This window comes from Sardina pilchardus, chromosome 15, assembly GCF_963854185.1.
Source record: "Sardina pilchardus chromosome 15, fSarPil1.1, whole genome shotgun sequence".
Classification (NCBI taxonomy): domain Eukaryota; kingdom Metazoa; phylum Chordata; class Actinopteri; order Clupeiformes; family Clupeidae; genus Sardina; species Sardina pilchardus.
In genome coordinates, this window is record NC_085008.1 from 33,645,035 (window position 1) to 33,668,661 (window position 23,627).

Below are 23,627 nucleotides of genomic sequence, written 5' to 3' on the forward strand. Positions count from 1 at the left end.
CTAAACTAGGTGAGTGTTCATTGAATGCATGCATGCGTGTGTGCATATCCGCGACAGAAACCAAAACTAATCTGTGGCAAGCTCCGCTTCAAACTGTTGGAAGGCTATTTAATTATTTAACGGCATTTAATAGAACAACGTGGATTCTTGCAACTTCCATAGAAACAGAGCAGAGACGGTACAATGCACTATTTAGCATTGAGTATTGTTAAGTCACGTTTAATATAACATGGTCAAAAGACATAGCCGTAACGTTGGCCCACAACTCGAAATAGGTGGGCGGTCACGCGCGTAAAGCACGTAAAGTCACGTCACGGACAGTCAAATCCGATCTGAGTGTTTGGAGCTGTTCAGACTGAGACGCATCTGTCCATATCCGATACGAATGCGATATGAAACTACCTCCTGGATGTGGTTTGCAAAAATCGGATTTCATGTGACCTGTCACTGTTCAGACTTCAAAAGTGACATCCGATTCAAATCTGAATGGGCTAAAAATCGGATTTTGGCTGGCAGTCTGAACACAGCCTTAGTCTTAGGGGGTATTCACACCTGCCTTGTTTAGTTCGATTAAAACGAACTCAAGTTCGTTTCTTGCTTGGTTCGGACCTTTTTGACTGGTGTGAATACAATCACTCGAACTCTAGTGCGGACCAAACAAGCGGACCGAGACCCAGCTGAGGAGGTGGTCTCGGAGCGGTTCCTATCGAACCCTGGTGCGGTTCGTTTATGGTGTGAAAGCAGACCGACCTCGATCCGACCCAGTTACAGAAATCTACCTTTTTTGGATTTGACGAGCTCCCGTAGTTTTTGCGCATTATGGGAAATGTAGGATAGCTCCGTGACGCACAACAGCTGTAAGCAGCAGTGGGCTAACGCTTTTTTGCCAACAATAATTTGATTTTGCATCTCCTACCCGTTCCGTCTTCCGTAGGCCTGCTGGTAGCATGTTGGACACACATGAGAGCTCTTCTCAGCTGTTTTGTTGCACGTCTTCGTCGTTGCAAAATTACGAGCATGATATTGTTAAACTTGCATCAAACGGTCTTGACGCTCAAGCACTTCTGCAAAGCTGTAACTGTATAAACTATATTGCTAGGATAATAACGAGTACAGTACGCATACATAGTATTTACGTGGGCCAACTTTGACTTTGGCTTCCTATTCTTCACCCCACCTACACGTTTACCAGCCAATGATTGAACGACTTTAGCACATGTGCTTTTGTTTATAAATTCTGGTCCGGTTGCAATTAATCACGGTGTGAAAGCGAACCGCACTAAAAAAGAAAAAAAGAAAGAAAAATTGGTCCGGACCAAATAAGTGAACTAACGGACCTTCCTGGTGTGAATACGCCCTCTGTTCCAGTCTTAGCACCAGCCTCATCTCTCTCCTGTGGGGTCCCTCTTCCACTGCCCAATGATGATCTGAACGAAAATGGCACTGTTGCACTTTAACTTTAAGTAACAGCACTGCTGCCTGAAATTGCACTTTTATAGCATTTTATATGTGTTTTATTGTACTTTCTGCAATGTCATATTGCTATGTGCTGTCTGTCATTGTTATATCTATATTGTCATTGCAATTTCGAATCCTATGTATAACCTGTACATATGGTTTTGACAATAAAGCTGACTTGACTTGACTAAGTGCTATCAAAGTAGCACCAGAGCCTTTGAGTGCACACATTGAAATGCGAGAGGTATGTATCAACTCATCTTAGTTTAGGGAATAACATAGTTTAATATGGAAAAAACAGTGGAGTGTTCCTTTAAGCTTTAGGAGTTTCTCCTAAATTTGTCAGTTAGGAGCTACTATTAGCCTTACAATTCTTTGTGAATACGGGCCCAAAGCAATAATCAAAGCATTAACTAAGAATACTTAGCTAGCCTGAATTTGGTTAGTTAATTTGTATTTTGTATGCAATATCTTATATTAGTGTAAAAAGTGTAAGTGCTGTTACGTTAATCCTGGATTCATGCCCATGTGTGTTTATCTGCATATCTTTCTACAGGTCTTGTTCTCTATTGTGGATGGAAAAGCCTGTATTGTGAAGAGGAAAATACCTGTTGCAGAGATTTTGTCCTACAATCTTTTCAATCAGATGTCTTGGACAGACCACGGGTTCGTCAGATCTCAATAACTAAAGGGTGCTGTTAGAAACCATAGATACAGAAATGTTCAGAATTGGTGCCAGAGTTCATCTAAGGAGGCTCTCATTTTTAACCAGGTGGCATTAAATCTCAAATGAGTGGATATGGGATAGCTCAGTGGTTCTCAACCTTTTCCCCCCTGCGACCCAAATTTGAATATACCATCTCAGTCGCGGCCCAGTTACAAATTTACAGCACTCATTCATCAAGCCAGTAATTTGACAATTTATATTAGAAAAAAAAACAAACATATATATGATTAAACATTCAAATACATAAATATACACATTTCATAGCCTAACAAATAGGCTACACATTGGGATAGAGGTGCATTCAAATTTGCAAACATAGGCGAACATTTGTAAACAGTTTTCCGTCGGCCTGAATATAATCAAATAGTTGCAAACAGTCTGAGGGGGGTAGTTCTCCATGAACATACAGTGGACGTGAGTTTGATGAAGGCAACAATGTTACAATGGAATGTTAACACAACTCATTAAAATGTAACTATTTAGACGCTGGCTAGATCCTTGTAAGAGACCAGTGTAGCGCACCGCCAAAGTAAGTGACGCTGGATAAATTGATACATTTTAAATTATCCTAAATATCTAATATCCAAAGCTTGTATGATTAGTTGAATGTTCAAAACTGTTGGTAGGTCTAATCATGTGCAGAACCAGGTTCAGATAGCATAATCTTAGAACGGGGGCTTGGAAGTTTGTAGACTAAAGAATTGTCTACATTATTTATTTATTTTTGTATTTTTTAAAATCAGAATTCAATCAGCGACCCTTTCAGAACGTCCTGTAACCCAAATTTGAATCTTCTAGTTTCCAATATATGTTTTAAAAGAAACATAAGAGCCCAAATCGCGACCCAAAGTTTCTGATGGTCACTCACATGTTTCTAGTACACACACACTCACAGATTCAGATGTCTGGAGCAGTTTTTCAAATCCCCAGGGGGGATTTAGACTCAAGTGCAGTGGTACGGGTACCATTGGTGGTACGCAGACTCTCTGTTGTGGTACTCTGGGAGTCTCCAGGATGTTTTTTTCATGAAGATGAAATAATCATTTCAAATTCTATTCAAATATATACCGGTAATGACCAGTTTAAACTACTTTTTGGGAATTGGTGGCCCAAAACTTAAGTTGTTTTACTGACGTGCGGGAACAACGAAGTGCAGTTGTCGAAATGCCGTTAACCTGCTGTGTTATAAAATTCAATAGAGTAACATGAAGCTTATCTTTTATCGTTTTCCAGCGTGGAAAAATAATAGTACACGCCATGTTTCAGAGGTGAAAAAAAGGCGAGGAATGGCATGGATAGCATCAGTAAGGAAGCACAAGATTATGTTCTGTTTTTCACACAATTTGTTCACGCTTAGTTTTTATTATTATCATGCCAGATCATAGATCCAGAACACTAGTTTACATCGGCTGGCATCAGGCAAGCCAAACATACCCATAATTCTTTGTGTTTTGATGAAGTTGGTCACATGTCTTAGCGACCTCTACAGATGGTACGGGTTGAGAATGCTGCTTTCTTTCCCGCACATCGGGAATCCCGAAGGTTCGGGACTTTGTAATTAAAACTGCAACCGCAAGGGGGCAACATAAGACCGCCCTAATAACATGAAGGTTCGGCTCATACCGGAAAACACGGAAAAACCCTAAGACACCGCGCTGGTGTCAAGCGGAGAAAAGAGACATGCTCGGCATGTCAGATTGCAGTTGCAGAGTTATCGAATGTTTTACAGCCTACCCCACAGCTCTCTCACGTGACGTAGCCTATAACTCAGTCAGTCCAGCAGAGATGCCAGAGCAACGTTTTGGTCAATGGAGAGGGAGAGAAATGCTCCGCATATCTGTCTCATTTAATCCGTCTCATTTAATCATTAAAATGAAGGTGATGACTGGCGAAATTAATCAAACGACGTTTCAATAAACCATTGTTGAAATTAATGAAATTGGTTTTAGAAAATCGCCTATAGGCCTATCAGAAGGAAATAGCCTTCAATTCAACCTGAAAGACTCGATAGGCAACCTTGGATTAATTCATTAATTCATTACGGTTACAAGATGGCATTTCCGTGTCCGAATCTTCCGTGAATCTTGTCAAGGCGAAGACGAAAGAGATGGACAAGATGGACATTTAGGCTACATTTATATGCTATAGGAATACTTAGAAATGTATAGGCTATTTTAAAACGGAGGCATGTTCATTTTAACCGGCGACGCTGGGTACATGTAGCCTACCCAGCACTTGTTAACACAGATTTTGTCCCCACCACTTTTGATAACTGAAAATAAAATGTATTTAACAGAAATCATCTAGGTAACACTTTATTTGAAGGGGTCTACATAAGGGTGTCATGTAACCGTCCTAAGAATGACATGCCACATGTCATGCACATTAATGACACATTATTGATGTTTATGACTGTTGTCATAATGTGTCATTCGGTTTTTGTTATGTCAAGTTGACCTTGTTTGAGCGTCATCATTATGACAACTTGACATTAGGAAAGATGACATTATCTGACGGCGTCTTTGTCATGACAACTTGACATTAGGCAAGAAAATGTAATCCGTTTACAATATTGTCATGACAACGTCTAGGTTTTTTATGGTTATGGTTATGGTTATTTAGCAGACGCCTTTGTCCAAAGCGACAACAAATAAATAACAATACAAATTAAACAGTGAACAATTACAAAATAGGGAGAATAGCAATATTATCAATAAAACAATCATTTTAAGCACTAACCTAATGAGAAATAAAACAATGAAATGAGAATAGCAATCAAATAAGTCACTCAGTTAATTATATAATAACAATAACTATAGCATGGTATAGGACAATAGCAGAATAAATGTCAAATTCTAACATTGGACAAATTCTAACAAAACAATACTATTATACAAACCATAACACATAACAAACGCTCAAAAGACTAAGTGCATATTAAACAAATATGCCTTAAGACCCCTCTTAAAAGATCCAAAACTGTTGCTGGAACGGAAAGCACTGGGCAACTCATTCCACCAACATGGAACCACTGAAGAATAGGATCTACAATTTGACCTAGCATGTATGGTTAGTCGACATAACAGACGCTTCTCAGAAGATCGCAATGGGCGGTTGGGAATGTAGATCTTGATCGAAGAACTGAAGTAGCTGGGAGCAGATCCAGTCAGTGTCCTTTAGGCCAGAGTGAGAGATTTAAATTGAATTCTGGTTACTATAGGGAGCCAGTGGAGAGTAACTAGGAGAGGGGTTATATGTGTCCTCTTTGGCTGATTGAAGAACCAGTCTAATTTTTAAGTGATGAGCTGGAACAATTGGCTGTCATGACACCATTATAAATTGGTCATGAATACTTTTCTTGACCTCAACTACAGTGGTACAGTTTTGACTTGTCATTAACCTCCTGAGACCCTGCATCCTCGTATGAGGACATTACATTTAGGCTCTGCTTTACCTTGTGTTTGCTTTTTCTGAATAAAAACCTGTTGTCCTCATATGTGGACACTTCATTTTACCCTCTAGTGCAGGGGTTCCCAAACTTTCTCATGCCAAGGCCCCCCAAATACCACTAGATTAAGGCCAAGGCCCCCCTATTGCATGATGTTGCATTGAACCCATCAGCGATACACGGCAAATGTAGAAATAAGTAAATAAAATAGGCCTATATAAGTGAAAATCTATTTATTTTATAGGCTTTGCAATAATAACACTTATGTATTTAGGGATGTAATGGTTTTACACGGTTATAGTGACCAAATGTATCACGGTTTTTGGTATTATCACGGTATTTTAAAAAAATATGTGTTAAAAAAGCACTGATAGGCCTACACAAGCTGAAATAGTTTTAAAAAGTGTGACAGTGTTTAGGCCTATTAGGCCTACATTACAAAAATATAGGCAAAACCTTAAGCGGGATACAGATCATGCACAGCAGTGACAATAGTCTCTGTTCAACCCTCCACACACACAGAAAATGGCTTGTCTAGTTTCTATTTCATATTTTGAATTCATAAACTTTATATTTTGTTAACATTTATAGTATTTTAGGATCTGCATAATTACTTATAGCTAAACATATTCAGTAATTTGAATACTGCACATTGATTACACTTGTCTTTAATGATATCACAGGGGTGGTGTGTAGGTCTAATTGAGTGCCTGTCACTTTAAAAAGTACGTGAACGTAATTGGGTTTCATTCGGTTTTAGGAAAATAATCACGCATAGTTCAAGGATATATGTTTTCATTACATAAAATGAATGTTCAAAAAACTAACAAGGTAAAGAAAATGTTTCTGGTGTCATAGAAAAGATAAGTGTCTTGCAATGTTAAATTCTATGATTTAGGTAGGTTACCATAGCATGGCATTGTATGTTGTCCAGTTCACTTTTTCCTTGGTCATGTTTAATTGACTGGGTGCTTAACTTACTCTACCATGACTTTGAGTTTGGTATATCTGTTATATTTAGGCCTATCCAATGAGTGACAAGTTGACAACCAGTGCTTAAAATAAAACGTTACGGTATTCTCCTGATAACGTTAGTGGAATTGATTTAATATGAATGTAGCCTACATAAAAAGACGCAGAGTGGCTATATGCAGCCACAGCGCACGTTTGCGGTGAAAATGTTCCGCCTTTTATAAGGTGTAGCCTAATCCGAATCGTGGTAAAATCCATCAAATTAGGCAACACAATCAGGGTACCAATTTTGCTTCATAGTAGCCAGGCCTATGTCAAAAGCAGGCTCGGATGAAGCTGGAAGGAATTTAACACACGGTTTCCAGACCATGGCTATCAACCGCGATAATGATATTTGAAATGAACACGGTAATTATTAACGTCAACATTTTTTATCATGGTTCACCTTTACAACGGTAATCGTTACATCCCTAAAACAACAATCAGGTAAAGGCCTACAACAAATAATTATAATGGTATTTCATATCAATACATACAATAATAGAAATATTTTATGATTTTTTTTTAATTTATTTTTTTTTGCTTTTGCTTTTACATTTTATTTTCATCCAACTTGCTGCGGCCCCCCTAGCGCCCCCTGGCGGCCCCCCAGGGGGCCGCGGCCCCTACTTTGAAAACCACTGCTCTAGTGTTATCAGAATGTTTTGGGAAAAAGCAATATGGCGTCGATATCCACCTCCACGCTTTACCGGCATACACGTGAGAACTATCGTCATGGTAACGCACCAGTGAACGTTATGACATTTCATTTTTTTTAAACTTTAAATACTCGTGGGAAATTCTCGTCTCAAAGTTTTCACTTCCAACACCAGGGAGAAGAAGGGAGAACGACTGCTGAACGGGGAAGGTTTACCGCAGCCTAACACAAATATAGCCTTTGTGTTTAGTGGGTAAAACACTTACTTAAACATTACTGCTAGACGGTGAAATTGAGTTGGAAGTGAAAACTTCGAGACGAGAATTTCCCACGAGTATAAAGCCTTCAGCTAGTCAGCAAGACCTAGCTAGCTGCTAGCACAATGCGACTTGTCAATGACTTTGCGTGAGGTAGCCTGCACGGCCACTTATCCTCTCTCGGAACCTCCACGAGCCTTGCTGAAGACGTCTGTCCATCTGGTCTACACGCTGAGTTTTCTTTGTTGCGCTGCTGGAGCTATGTCCTGGAGTGGCGTGAGAGGTTGTAGGCTTCAACGCACACTAGCAACGTTAAAAGCCTGCCACACGAACTCTGACAACTGGTTGGGTAGCCTACTCATTTTTTATTTATTTACTTAATAACTGCCGGCTATAGTATAGGGTTTGGTATTTTATTTTAATGAAAAAGAAAACCATTGTTTGCTTGGATGTTGGTTGTATTACATTTGATACCTGAAACTGAAAGTAAGAAGAATGAGTGTAATGCATGTGTAAATAAGAGTAAATAAATTTGCATATAATTGTGGGATCACTAAGCTAAGTGGTTTGAAAGAACTCAGGATAGCTACCCATGGCAACGAGGCGCTACAATGTATTATGGTTTTGCAAAATTCATTGCAGAAAAAAAAACTCTTTGAAGTCATGACTTGAGTATGGTGTTTGTTGTTATTATACTTGAAATTAGACTCAATGTTCAAGAAATGTAAAATGTACAGAAATGAAACCTACATGACAGTGTAATGACACTTCATGATATGTTCAGGAAACATCTAAGATGGTTCACTGTACTTGAGGTCAAAGGTAAGTATTCATGACACTGTCAGAAAACTATTTTGGTCAGTAATAGTTCTTTGTGACAGCTTAATGACAAGTCAAAACTGTACCACTGTAGTTGAGGTCAAGAAAAGTATTCATGACCAATTTATAATGGTGTCATGACAGCCAATTGTTCAGGCTCATCACTTAAAAAACCTAGAAGATAAGTCAGGCCAAACACAGTTATATGTCAAGTTGTCATGACAATATTGTAAACGGATTACATTTTCTTGCCTAATGTCAAGTTGTCATGACAAAGACGCCGTCAGGTAATGTCATCTTGCCTAATGTCAAGTTGTCTTAATGATGACGCTCAAACAATGTCAACTTGACATAACAAAAACCGAATGACACATTATGACAACAGTCATAAACATCAATAATGTGTCATAAATGTGCATGACGTGTCATGTCATTCTTATGACGGTTACATGACACCCTTATGTAGACCCCTTCAAATAAAGTGTTACCAAAATCTCTTTAATACATGCCTATGCTTGTCACTTTACTTATAACCGTAGGCTATGCATGGAGAAGATCGCGCATTTTGTAACATTGTAACAATGGATGGTCAGATATGCGATAGGGCAGTCAGGGTGATTCATTGTAACCATCGACTAGTAGGCCTAGCTCCACAAAATAAGTTTCTCGGTATGCATGTTCATGTTGATTCAGAGATAGGCATAGACTACCGTAGGCTACTGTGCGTCAAGCTATGAGCATTTTATCATGTGGTGAATTAATGACTAACGTCAGTTTAACATGTCAGAACTTTTGATCGGCGTTTCAAGTGCATGCCGCGGCGTGGATAAATAAACTCGACTGACTGAATCCCTTATATTTGTTGGCAAGTGTTAAAGTGTAGGCTAAGCGACAAGATAAAAAACTCGAGCTGTGGCGCGACTGGTTGAGGCATCTGTACCGCACGCTGGCGACCGGAGTTCGAAACCCACTCCACGAACCTTTCCGGAACCCATTAAGACAAAAAGGCATTCTTTTATTAAAAAAATCAAAGATTTTCTCAGTTTTACGATTTTTTTTTATCTTTGCGATGTCTGCTGAAAAGAAAAGTTAATATGTGAATTCGTGGTTCAGCGCACACACACACACACACATTTTGACATTTACATAATTGTTGAGAGAGAGTGGGGAGGGAGGCAGGCAGTCGTCCTCAATGCTGTATATAGGTAGGCTATAATGTCTAGTGAACTGGTTAGACGAGTGTGGGGGAGGGGGAATGATCGCACAAGACAATTGCTCTTCATGAAATGGATAGTCTCACAGATGGCTGTCGATTTTTAAATGTAGCCTACTACATCACTTGCGAAATCGGACGTGGCACATAGCCTAATTATTAGGCTACTGGATTAAAGCAAGTCCATAGACTTTGTTCATCCTATATTATATGCTTTTAAAATGAAATGTGCTGCGGGGAAGCATTGGGGAAGTCAGTGTAGGTTGTCCTGTAACAATTTGCCTCTTATTATAATCAAGAGTATACTGCCACTACGCACATAATAGCCTATAAGGTTACGGGCGGATGCGAGCAACCCCATGCAAAAGAAGGCCTTAAGTTAACGGACAGAAGGCCTGTTTACATGTCAAACATGCATTAAATCTAAGAAACGAAAAACACAAATATCACACTGTATTGTGTCGTAAACAGTTAATGAGTTAGTGGCCACTAGTGCGCAACTGCATCGCACAGTGAGCTGAAGGAGGACCGACACTTATTAACACAAAGGTTTGTAAAGCACTAACAACCGCCCCTCAAAGTTCATTGTCCATAAGTCCAAACAATAAGTATAAAAATCCGACAATCCAAAACGATAACGAGATCTCCCAGAAACGAAAAACAAGTTTGTTGAGTATAGCCTAGTCCTTCCAACAATCTCAGCTTTTGCGTTTGTTAGATAAAAGGCATTCTGTCCTGCTGTGTTCCAATAAGAAAAAATCATCCACAAGGTAGGCTAAGGGTCACGGTAATGCAGCATGCAGGAATGTATATATATATATAACGCACAAAACTTTGTTAAGCCAGCTCCATACAATAGCTGCCGCGCGCTCTCCCCGGCCTCCATTTTAAAGTAAGGGCAAACCCATTCATTCGTTTTGGGCACGAATGAATGGGTTGGGAGCGTCGCCTGGCTGTGTCTGTCAGCAGACTGCAATAGGCCTACAGTCGGTTTCGAGGGGTTAAATAGCGCAAGTTACTTGAATTTTAATCTGAAGAAGACCACACGGTCGAAACGTCATTCATTTGTGCTAAAGAAAAGAAAAGAAAATAAAGAAAGAAGGATTTCAAGTGTGCAAACCTTTTTCCATTTTTTATGATTTACTCTTGTTCTGCACCTTGACCGGGGATGTGCACAAACTTTTTTACTACACTTGAATTTTAAACCAGCTCTTCTCTTACCAGTAGCCTTTATCCTATAGCCATACTTTAATAATCAGATGTTATGCTCATTTTTGTAGGCTACACCTCACCGGCAAGCACGCACGCAAATGCTGGTTTTGCACATCTACAAAATAGGCTAATTGGCCAGGCTATAGGCTACATAATAGGCTTAGGACTGTATTTTGCCTTCGTGCAACTTTAGTTGTGCTCAATCTAAATTATTTTCAGTAAGGATAGGTCATATTACCAAATGGCGAACCTCGAACATTATTTAGGATATAGAGGCGTGTCCATTACGCACTACAGTTATTTTTTAGGCTATTGTTTTATTTGAGTGTTTTTGTCTACCATGGCAAACATAACTCGCTCTAAACTTATGTATTTCCAATCGGCTTTCACAATCAGCTACAGCTGCGCCGATGATCACCATGAAAACGTGCAATGTCTATACAGAACTGCTTTCACTTCCCCGAGTCGCCAACGCAACATGCACAACAATATACCGATATTTATCAAACACATGTATTTCCAGCTCTCAAAACCGATGAGGTCCAGATCTCAGTGGCCTCATAGCTGCCTACAGCCATGCATAGTAAGCCTAATGATAGCCTAATAGTTATGACATTAATAGCCTATTAATGACCTCATGTCGGAATGGCACGTTGTTTGAAAAAAAAAAAAAAAATACCCTTAAAACCCGAACTATCCCTTTAAATGCAGCTGAAATGCGGGTTGAAACTTTCTGCCACCTGGTGGTTGTTTGGGTACATTGCCTTAGCCTCGAAAAAAATCGGCTTGACAGCCTGCGGGATCTCTTCGGGAGTCCCGCGGGAGAAGGTGCATTCTCAACCCGTACCCACTGTATATGAATAAAGGCAAAAAGCCCCCAGAAATATACTTTTAGAAAAATACTATACTATTTACAATACTATACTATACTACTATACTATACTATACTATACTATACTATACTATGTAAAAAACTATGTATGTACAATGTAAAATATTGGCCTATGCAACTGTAATTTAATGCCGGTCATAATCGTGGTACTTGGAAGGTCAATTGTTATTGGAAGTGGTACTCATTTACCTCTTTTCGACCAGGGCTGTGCCGGTGCTGGTGCCGGTGCTGACGTTGAGCTGGTTCTGGTAAAGCACCGGCACCAGCACCGGCACGCATTTCCATAGGGTTCAGCACGGAGCAGAATGTTACTAGAGTGGAGTGTTACTATGCCGACGCACGTCTGAATCAGCTGTGAAAACAAAAAAAAGACATGGCTGCCGATATCGGTAAATGACTGCTGAATCGGTTGAAATGTCATTTGTGTGACGTTATTTAGCTTGGATTTGTTTAAAGTAGATTGAAAATAAACGATTTACTATCTGGTTATACCATTGTTGTACCCACTAATAACGTCTGGTCTGAGATATTAGCTGTCAGTGAAACTATTTTATACCGTTAGCCTTCTAGCTTACGTAGGCTAATTTAGTTTAACGTCGGCTTTTGCTAACGTCATACCATAGTGTTAACCAAAGATTCTAGAGTGCTACGCTCATTTTTAAACGACAGTTCGGTAACACTTTACATTACAGATCAGTAATAAGTGGGTAATGTTATGGTAATATATGTGCAATTTCATGGTAATAATATTTTTAAACCACATATTACAAATAATTAATGTGTAATTTCTAGACAATTACTGTGTAATTACCATACAACAACAATGCAAATAACTTGGGTAAAATAAAATGGTAATAACGGCTGTAAATATGTACTTACCGAAGCAATACATATTTTGGATTTACTTATTGTGACATAATATTTCTGCAATTATACCAACATTATGGTGCTATGAAGGACTAAATTACATAGTAACTTCTAAGTGTTATGGCACAATTACACAGTGGTCAACGTTTTTGTGGTAGTTAGTTTGATGGTAAAATGTGACCTGTTATCTGTTATTATGATGAAATAAATAAGGTAATTTCACAATAACTATATGGTATCAGGGCTGTAAAATACTGTTTTGTCTTTTCGAAAGGATTTTACCAACTCCCCACCGTACAGAAAACCGTCCAGACAAAACAGTATTTTACAGCCCTGATACCATATAGTTATTGTGAAATTACCTCATTTATTTCATCATAACAACAGATAACAGGTCACATATTATGTCACAATAAGTAAATCCTAAATATCTATTGCTTCAGTAAGTACATATTTACAGCAGTTATTACCATTTTATTTTACCCTTAAACCCAAGTTATTTGCATTGTTGTTGTATGGTAATTGCACAGTATTTGTCTAGAAATCACACATTAATTATTTGTAATATGTGGTTTAAAAATATTATTACCATTAAATTGCATACATATTACCATAACATTACCCACTTATTACCGATCTGTAATGTAAAGTGTTACCGACAGTTCAGTATATTTACTGTTGCCATGGTGCCACGACCCTTATTACGTAACGGCCCCAACTCTGGGACCAGCAATTTCACTGTGCCGTGCCGGTGCTGGCTTTTTGGCACCAGCACCTGTCATTGTTCGGTCGAAACACGCAGAACCAGTTCGAGATTGGGCACCGGCGCGGCACCAGCACCGGCACCGCTGCGGTCGAAACGAGGTAATTGGGTGTTTTCAGGCCGGCCAGAATGGTGCCGGTGCTGGTTCCCGAACCAAAGTGCTTACAGGTGAACGGCCCGCGTTCACACTATTTAAGTGAACCTGTGATGCGTCTTCGACAGGGGGTGTTGAATTGCCACAAGACGGCCATACGAAAGCAGATGTCACAGCAAGGAAGCTGTCACAGCTCTACTGAGCATCCCTGCAGAAGATGCTCCTTCTGTTATACGGTCACAGGTGTTGCAGGGAAGGAGTGTTAAACCCAAATGCAGGGCAAGACGCAATAAGGCAAACTTGGGAAACCAGGTATTCCATCAACCTCGCGAAATAGCCTGGCTTGACCTAGCGTAGACTTTCATCTGAGGCTGAAGCCGTTCCATTAACTCAAGTTAGCTGCATCTTGCCCTGGCTTATTCAAAAGAGGCTTAAATCAGCTTCATGTTGCTCGTTCGTGCACGAGGTAGAAAAGTAGACCAAAATCGTAGATTGACGAAAAGAGGATACATGTCGTAAAATTAAGGCAATACTAGAGGATTTCAGTTCGATTTAAGCCTACTTTACATTGACAGACTTTGATTTTTGAAAGACTACAGTCTCAGACCCTCTCACATCTTAAGACAATTCATTGAGTTTTTAGTCACAGTCTAGTCACAGGCCAGTCTCAGATTAGGATTTTGCAGACTGTGGGTCACTATTTACAAGACTGCTGCTAGATTCCTTCAAATTATTTCCATCGTGCAATAGGCTACACGTCATCATTAACAGGAACTCACATGATAGCCTACTCATATCAAAGTAATTTTTTCACGTTTCTGCAGCATTGTTTGATGTGTGACATCACTAACAGATATAGAGTTGTTCTGTCTCGTAGAATAGCCGACTAATAAATTATAAGAAATGAAATAACAAATAATCATATAGGCTACAGCTGTCGCCTATTTTGCCCCTTCCTGTTTTCGTGTTCGCGAGAGGTTACTATTGGTTTTTAATAGTTTAATTTTGGAAATGTAGTCGCCGACTGTTAAAACAGGCCAAAATCGTCCAATGTAAGCCAGCCTTTACATGCACCGTCTACAGGATTTTCATCAGAAGTCATCAAATTGAACATCAAGAGAAAAAAGAAAATAGATAGTTGTCTACACAAAATGAGAATAATAATACGAGGCTATTTAAACTCAACAACTTTGGCATAGGCTAATCAACATTAGGCTATAGATAGAAAACGTTTGTAGATTAAAAGAGTTCAATCTATAATATAGCCGCAAGCGGCGATGGTGGGCCCAAGCACCTGCGTTGCGGAGACCTGTGAGATTTCGGAATCTAACAAAGCAACATGTGCGTGTTGGTGGGCATGTGCATGTGCATGTGCATTCCATCAATTTTCCTGAATGTATGTGTCAGCCACAACAGACAACACGCTAGGTAGCGCTATAGAGTCCCTATGCCACACCCTAGGCCAGAGCTCTATCTCTGACTATCGATAGCAATAACGCTAGACAGACACAGACAGAGGGGGTAGAGACAAATGGATCAATAGAATAGAATATACACTTTTTTGATCCCGTGAGGGAAATTCATTTCTCTGCATGTAACCCAATTTAACCAAATTAGAAAACACACACAGCACACAGTGAACACACAGTGAGGTGAATCACACACTGACCCAGAGCAGTGAGCTGCCTGCCCAACCAGCGGTGCTGGGGGAGCAGTGAGGGGTAAGCCCCAAGCCCTAACCAGTAGGCCACGGCTGCCCAAAGGGGGTGTGTGTGTGTGTGTGTGTGTGTGTGTGTGTGTGTGTGTGTGTGTGTGTGTGTGTGTGTGTGTGTGTGTGTGTGTGTGTGTGTGTAGTCCCTTTCCCACATAACTTCTAGAAGTTACCTGGACATATTTACCCGGATAGAGGCACGACACGACGTTTCCCACATGAGCTTTATGTCCGAGTGAGATACGGGTAATTGTGTTCACACTAGACCCGAGCAGGAGCCGCGAGGGGTGGGGCAATGTCAGCACTTGCAGGGGGAGGGAGATGACGCTAAATAAATGCGTTGTTGTGCTGTGTTGCCTGGATGATGCAAACTTACATCAGATCCAAAACATCATGAAACAACAGAAGTAGTTAACTCGCTAGTCAGCGGGAGCTAGCATAGAGGAAAAAATAGCTAACGCCAGGACCACAGTATAAACAAAGCTCTACTTAAACCCTCTCTGGTATAAACATCCAACACAACAAATTAATAGAAAATAATGACACACCTGGAAAATATATAGATTCTAAACAGCACACAGAGGTCTGAGGCTCCTTCCCAACTCCTACAAAAAGCAACAATGCTAAATAACAGCGACGTTAACTGTTAGCTGCTAGCTGTTAATTGCTAACCACTGTAATAAACAGCTAGTTGCAAGCTAATCGACAACACTTCAAGCTATACACGTTTGCAAGGATAATCCTGCCTGTCCCGCAAAAAAACACAACAACGTGATTGCAGTTTCAATTTTTATTGTACGTACACAACAAAATGTCACTGTTTTCTGTACTCCGGTGTTCTCGTCTGTGTTCATACTCGTAGGGCAATGTTTATCGTTACCATGGCAATTTGTACTTTCTGCCTCGCGCTGCAAGCATAGACCTCAAAGAAAGCAGGCTGCAAGGGCGCATTTCTATACGTCATCGGTACGCCCCCCATCTCTACCCAGAACTGTGCCGGCTGCGTTCCCACCTAAGCGCACCCGGGTAACATCTAGAAGTAGTACTAGGGGGCTAGTAGGGTGAGTTGTGTGTGTGTGTGTGTGTGTGTGTGTGTGTGTGTGTGTGTGTGTGTGTGTGTGTGTGTGTGTGTGTGTGTCAATGTGTATGTGCTAATGAGAGAGTGCGTGCGTGTGTGAGCTGCAAGAGAGAGGGGAAGGAGAGAGACCTCCAGCTGAGAGAGAGAGAAAGAAGGGCAGAGAGGGGGGCGATAGCAAAAAGCCCACCAAATATATGGGCAAGTATGAAATAAACAAATAACTCACTTTCTGTTAACATGATTAAAGTCAAAATTGCAGCATAGGTTGATATGAATAATACTATTCGTATACTCGCTTCAAAATATTTTAGGTGAAACTATGTGTCAACTATGATCATTAATGTGCTATTGAGTGACACAATCAACACCACATTGAACAACATCAAAACTTCTATATGACTGTCACTACAAACACACTAAATAATACTAAATTTCATCCAAATTAGTCACTGTTTTCTGCCTATAACACCAACTTTTTGTTCCTTTTATAAGACACCTAGGTTCAAACCTTCGCCATTTCGATATACTTTTGAAAATCTGGTCGCAATTTCTCTTGGGCAACCCCTCAAGATCATTTTACTGCTGAAATGACATAATTTCGATAAACCGTCTAGGAGAAGTATTTCAAAATACATGATGTGCAAAAATCAGAAAATCTCACATAATTCAAATTCTTTTAATATTTACTATGTAGTTTAAATGTAAAACTTGTTCAGATTCATACAACACACATGTACACCAAATTTGGTTCAATTCCGTGAATGTATGTGTCAACAACAACAGACAGCGCGCTAGGTGGCGCTATAGAGTCCCTGAGCCACACCCTAGGCCAGAGCTCTGCTTCAGTGGCCGCACCTCGGTGCTAGGGCCCTAATAATAATAATAATAATAATCTGAGCAAAAACAATAGGGCCTTGCACCTCGGTGCTCGGGCCCTAAATATTGTTTCGGTGGTCATAGAAGAAATTAGTATGAACGTAATATAGCCTATTGTCTCCCATAAGCATAGGCCTAGTTCTGCCAAAGTGTTTGTGAAATACAATTATCTGAAATGCAAATTGGCTTTCAATCTGTCATTTAATATTTAATTTGTGTAGCACACAGTTGATTTGATATCCATGAACTAGCCTATAATCAATAGGCTACATGAAGCAGTTTTGATTATTAGTAGTCTATAAGGCTACAAAATTAGGCTATACTTTGGCTTGCATCAGATGATCCTTCCCACCTGAGGACTCTAGTGTTTCCCATCGGATCTCTGCATGCCTGAAGGACATTTCAATCTGGATGAAGGATCAGCACCTTCAGCTTAATCTTTCCAAAACTGAGCTCTTGGTGTTTCCAGCAAAAACAGCTATTCCCCAACAGATCAATATCCAGCTTGATTCATCCTCACTGACTCCAACCAGATCGGCACGTAACTTGGGTGTCATAATTGATGACCAACTTACTTTCTCTGAGCATGTTTCCTCAATTGCAAAGTCATGTCGGTATACCCTGTACAACATTAGGAAGATCAGACCTTATCTGACACAAGATTCCACTCAGCTTCTTGTACAGGCAATGGTTATCTCCAAGCTGGACTACTGTAATTCTCTGTTAGCTGGCCTACCTGCTTGTGTATTAAGACCACTACAGTTGATTCAGAATGCTGCAGCACGACTGGTCTTCAATCAGCCAAAGAGGACACATGTAACCCCTCTCCTAGTTACTCTCCACTGGCTCCCTATAGTAGCCAGAATTAAATTTAAATCTCTCACTCTGGCCTATAGGACACTGACTGGATCTGCTCCCAGCTACTTCAGTTCTTTAATCACAATGTACATTCCCAACCGCCCATTGCGATCTTCTGAGGAGCGTCTGTTATGTCGACCAACCATACATGCTAGGTCAAATTGTAGATCCTATTCTTCAGTGGTTCCGTGTTGGTGGAATGAGTTGCCCAGTGCTCTCCGTTCCAGCAACAGCTTTGGATCTTTTAAGAGGGGTCTTAAGGCATATTTATTTAATATGCACTTAGTCCTTTGAGTTTGTGATGTGTTATGGTTTGTATAATAGTATTGTTTTGTTATAATTTGTCTATTGATAGAATTTGAAATTTATTTAGCTATTGTCCTTAAATTTAGCCATACCATGCTTTAGTTATTATTATTATATATAATTAACTGAGTGACTTATTCGATTGCTATTCTCATTTCACTGTTTTATTTCTCATTAGGTTAGTGCTTAAAATTATTGTTTTACTGATAATATTACTATTCTCCCTAGTTTGTAATTGTTCACTGTTAATTTAATTTGTATTGTTATTTATTTGTATGTCGCTTTGGACAAAGGCGTCTGCTAAATAACCATAGCCATAGCCATAACCATAGATGAAATGTAGCCCACTAACATAACCTATAGCTATTGTCACTGAACAGGCTACTAAATGTGCATGACCCTTTATCAATAGTGGACATGCCTTAAATGAATTAAATAATTAAATAAATAAATAAACAGTATAACTAAACATGGCATTATTAATGTGTTAACATATGTGACTCTCCACGGCAAAACCAGTCGCTTGTCGCAACAGACGTTTCTTAGAAAAATGACCATTTATGTCACTGTCTACACTGTACGGCCGTGAATACATTTCGCCGAAAAACTGACCTTTTCTAGTCTAAAAACGTGAGTTTCTTGAGGTGAGAAAGTTAGAGGAAGCAGGAAGTTAGAGGCGTCTCGTTTTTGCCGCTCTATTCCAATGTTTACGGTAAATGCACTCATTGACAACCACCAAGCCATCCGTGTGCTGTGTCGTTGATACAAGTACCGTAAATCTTGTAATAGCGGCGACCTTACAAAGCGTTCGTGAGTGTTGAGCCGACGGTTAACTTCAGAGGCAGATTTCTCCGTTTTTCTCTTGGCATGACAGGATGAACTCAACTCCTTTGAATGTTTATATTTCAGTAATATGACAATTCATTAGATATAGGTATCGTTTTGAAGGTTGATTATGCCCCTTCCTGAAAACGTAATAACTATGATTTTGAAAATTTGGACAATGTGACTGATTTCGCTGTGGACGGTCACATATGTAAATTCATCGCATGGAAACCGAACTCGAGAACACGCAAAACATGATCAGTTTGCTATCCCGTTGTGCTGCGCATGACACCATGAAAGACGCAAATAACGCAGAGCAGCAAGAGTGCAGTAGGTAACCACAGCCGTGGCGATATTTGGCCAACAACACCAAGACCACGAGTGTGATAATGCTTTTATACAACAGTTCCATTGCCAACAAAAAAATGATACCAGAGTGCATTTTTAGGAAGGATAATTTATTATTTGCCATTGCTTTGTTTAGCCCACTTCCTCCGCTATGCGAAGTAGACCTAGCTCAGAACGCGTTTGGTTGCTATGCAACTGCTAACTCAAAGAACATGGAATGCCGTCTCGGTTAAATCAAAGCGAAGAATCAACCGTGCAGAGTGATTATTAGCTGTGAAGAGTCACCAGTGGTGATATTGCTTGATATCGCTTAATATTGCTTAATATCACCACTGATAGAACGCGTCTCGTCCAATCAGCTATTGCTAAATCGTTCGACCGGACCTAACTGTTGTATAATCGTAGATATCAAACATGTTTCGGTACCGACCGAATCACGACGGTATTACCGGGTATTGCTTCACGTGAAATTGAACGGTGCTAAATTTCGGTACTTTCATATGCATCAGGAGCGGAGTGCGCCATCTGACGTCATGTCTGAGTGTAGGCTAACGTTATGTCGGTCTCAAAAACGAAATTGAGTAGGCTAACTTAATATGCACCATTTAAGCCTGCATGTATTGCATCAAGAGCAAGCATAAATTAATCAAAACAGTAGGCCTATCCCTGGTAAGAACTTAAAATAAAACTGAGAGTTGACGGAGTGCAATGAAATGCACCCATTCTGAATCGCGAGTGAGCTGGATCCATTCAAAACGGTAAAACAGGACTTTAGTTCAAAGCATATGTGACAGAAAAATGTTTGAATGCTATTGAAATGTATCATGGCTAGATGATAATGATGATTTAACAGCATTAATAATATCTAGGCTATTTGCCAAATACTCGCTGTATTTGTCGTGATAACAGTTGCTCTAAGGATATTGACCGTAGCCTTTGCTTTTGCCGCGCTGCTCCAAGCAGTCAGCAGATAAGAGATGGTCATAAAAAAAATAGAAACTACCGCGATGCAAGCAAACATTAACGATACAATTCGTTTAATTTCATTGCTGTCATGGAGTGTCCTGACAGCAAGCAACGCGAGCAGCGCGATGTTTTGAGAGAACTTTTGTTGTTGGCATACTACGGTTTCTATTTTCTCTCTGTCGCTTTGTGGTAGGATAGCCAAGTGGTGTAGGAGGAATCAGGCCGAGACAGCAGGTTTAAGAGGGCCCGCGGTGTTTTTATTTACAACGTGGAAAAATAATCGGTAACACTTTATTTGAAGGGGTCTACATAAGGGTGTCATATAACCGTCATAAGAATGACATGACACATGTCATGCACATTAATGACACATTATTGATGTTTATGACTGTTGTCATAATGTGTCATTCGGTTTTTGTTATGTCAAGTTGACATTGTTTGAGCGTCATCATTATGACAACTTGACATTAGGCAAGATGACATTATCTGACGGCATCTTTGTCATGACAACTTGACATTAGGCAAGAAAATGTAATAAGTTTACAATATTGTCATGACAACTTGACATATAACTGTGTTTGGCCTGACTTATCTTCTAGGTTTTTTAAATGATGAGCCTGAACAATTGGCTGTCATGACACCATTATGAATTGGTCATGAATACTTTTCTTGACCTCAACTACAGTGGTACAGTTTTGACTTGTCATTAAGCTGTCACAAAGAACTATTACTGACCAAAATAGTTTTCTGACAGTGTCATGAATGCTTACCTTTGACCTCAAGTACAGTGAACCATCTGAGATGTTTCCTGAACATGTCATGAAGTGTCATTACACTGTCATGTAGGTTTCATTTCTGTACAATTTACATTTCTGGAACATTGAGTCTAATTTCAAGTATAATAACAACAAACACCATACTCAAGTCATGACTTCAAAGAGTTTATTTCAGCAATGAATTTTGCAAAACCATAATACATTGTAGCGCCTCGTTGCCATGGGTAGCTATCCTGAGTTCTTTAAAGTATTAAATAAACAAATTAATCCAAGCGTTCATTCATCACCTCTATTTGAAATATAACCACTTAGCTTAGTGATCCCTAAATTATATGCAAATTCTATTTACTCTTATTTACACATTCATCACACATGCACTCAATCTTCAATAGTTTTCAATAGGCTAACTTTCAGTTTCAGGTATCAAATGTAATACAACCAACATCCAAGCAAACAATGGTTTTCTTTTCCATCAAAATAAAATATCAAACCCTATACTATAGCCGGCAGTTATTAAGTAAATAAATAAAAAATGAGTAGGCTACCCAACCAGCTGTCAGAGTTCGTGTGGCAGGCCTGTAACGTTGCTGGTGTGCGTTGAAGCCTAAAACCAAAATGGCTCTTTCACGCCACTCCAGCACATAGCTCCGGCAGCGCAACAAAGAAAACTCAGCGTGTAGGCTAGATGTCATGGATGGACCAGATGGACAGAAGTCTTCAGCAAGGCTCTTGTAGGTTCCAAGAGAGAGTGGTTTTTATTTTGATGAAAAAGAAAACCATTGTTTGCTTGGATGTTGTATTGCATTGATACCTGAAATTGAAAGTTAGCCTATTGAAAACTATTGAAGATTGAGTGTAATGCATGTGTGATGAATGTGTAAATAAGAGTGAATAGAATTTGCATATAATTGTGGGATCACTAAGCTAAGGGTGTTTTAAAGAACTCAGGATAGTTACCCATGGCAACGAGGCGCTACAATGTATATGTTTTGCAAAATTCATTGCTGAAATAAACTCTTTGAAGTCATGACTTGAGTATGGTAAGTTAGCCTATTGTAAACTATTGAAGATTGAGTGTAATGCATGTGTGATGAATGTGTAAATAAGAGTAAATTTGCATATGATTGTGGGATCACTAAGCTAAGTGGTTGTATTTCACACAGAGGTGATGTATTAACACTTGGAACACTTGGATTAATTTGTTTATTTAATATTTTAAAGAACTCAGGATAGCTACCCATGGCAACGAGGCGCTACAATGTATGATGGTTTTGCAAGGTTCATTGCTGAAATAAACTCTTTGAAGTCATAACTTGAGTATGGTGTTTGTTGTTATTATACTTGAAATTAGACTCAATGTTCCAGAAATGTAAAATGTACAGAAATGAAACCTACATGACAGTGTAATGACACTTCATGACATGTTCAGGAAACATCTCAGATGGTTCACTGTACTTGAGGTCAAAGGTAAGTATTCATGACACTGTCAGAAAACTATTTTGATCAGTAATAGTTCTTTGTGACAGCTTAATGACAAGTCAAAACTGTACCACTGTAGTTGAGGTCAAGAAAAGTATTCATGACCAATTTATCACTTAAAAAAACCTAGAAGATAAGTCAGGCCAAACACAGTTATATGTCAAGTTGTCATGACAATATTGTAAACGGATTACATTTTCTTGCCTAATGTCAAGTTGTCATGACAAAGACGCCGTCAGATAATGTCATCTTGCCTAATGTCAAGTTGTCATAATGATGACGCCCAAACAATGTCAACTTGACATAACAAAAACCGAATGACACATTATGACAACAGTCATAAACATCAATAATGTGTCATTAATGTGCATGACATGTGTCATGTCATTCTAATGACGGTTACATGACACCCTTATGTAGACCCCTTCAAATAAAGTGTTACCAAATAATCAAAATATAGTCCATGGTTCCGATCGGTCGCACCTGACGTGAGATGAAAAAAGATTGACAAACAAACATTTAAAGGTCCCGGAGAATGGATGAATTGAGTATTGCACTGTGTTCTCTGATGTTAAAATAGTATATATTCAACTTTGATTTTAAAAAATAAACTCAATTGCAATTTTACAAGACTAATTAAAACCATATATTTAGGCTGGGTATTGAAATGGTCTGTTTGACTAAATGGCGCCCTCTTTGGCAACCCCAATTGAACTTCAATGGCTTTGCGAGGTCTGACATCACAAGCAAGCAGTTTTGCTGAATCGCCCGTTTTTTAGTGTCTATTTCTAAGTTCAAGATTTCCATATGAAGGAGGGCACAACCATGCCTCATGTTCATGATAGCTCTTTGTTTATGCACAACCTCTCATAATTCATTAAACCCCAAACCTCTCATAATACATCAACCCCAAACGCCCATGCTCACACATTAAGCAATTTCCTCAATTTTCTTCCTCATACAATATAAAAATCCATTTACAACA

General features: G+C 39.4%; 1 protein-coding gene across 1 annotated transcript in view; it reads left to right on the plus strand.

Annotated features, from left to right (window-relative positions):
- Nucleotides 1-23,627, plus strand: part of LOC134102296 (cation channel sperm-associated auxiliary subunit gamma-like) — a 445,552-nt gene that overhangs the window by 181,322 nt on the left and 240,603 nt on the right. The window contains exon 12 of the mRNA XM_062556364.1: nucleotides 2,015-2,124. Coding sequence (XP_062412348.1) covers nucleotides 2,015-2,124 — 110 coding nt within the window. The remainder of the gene's footprint in view (nucleotides 1-2,014; nucleotides 2,125-23,627) is intronic.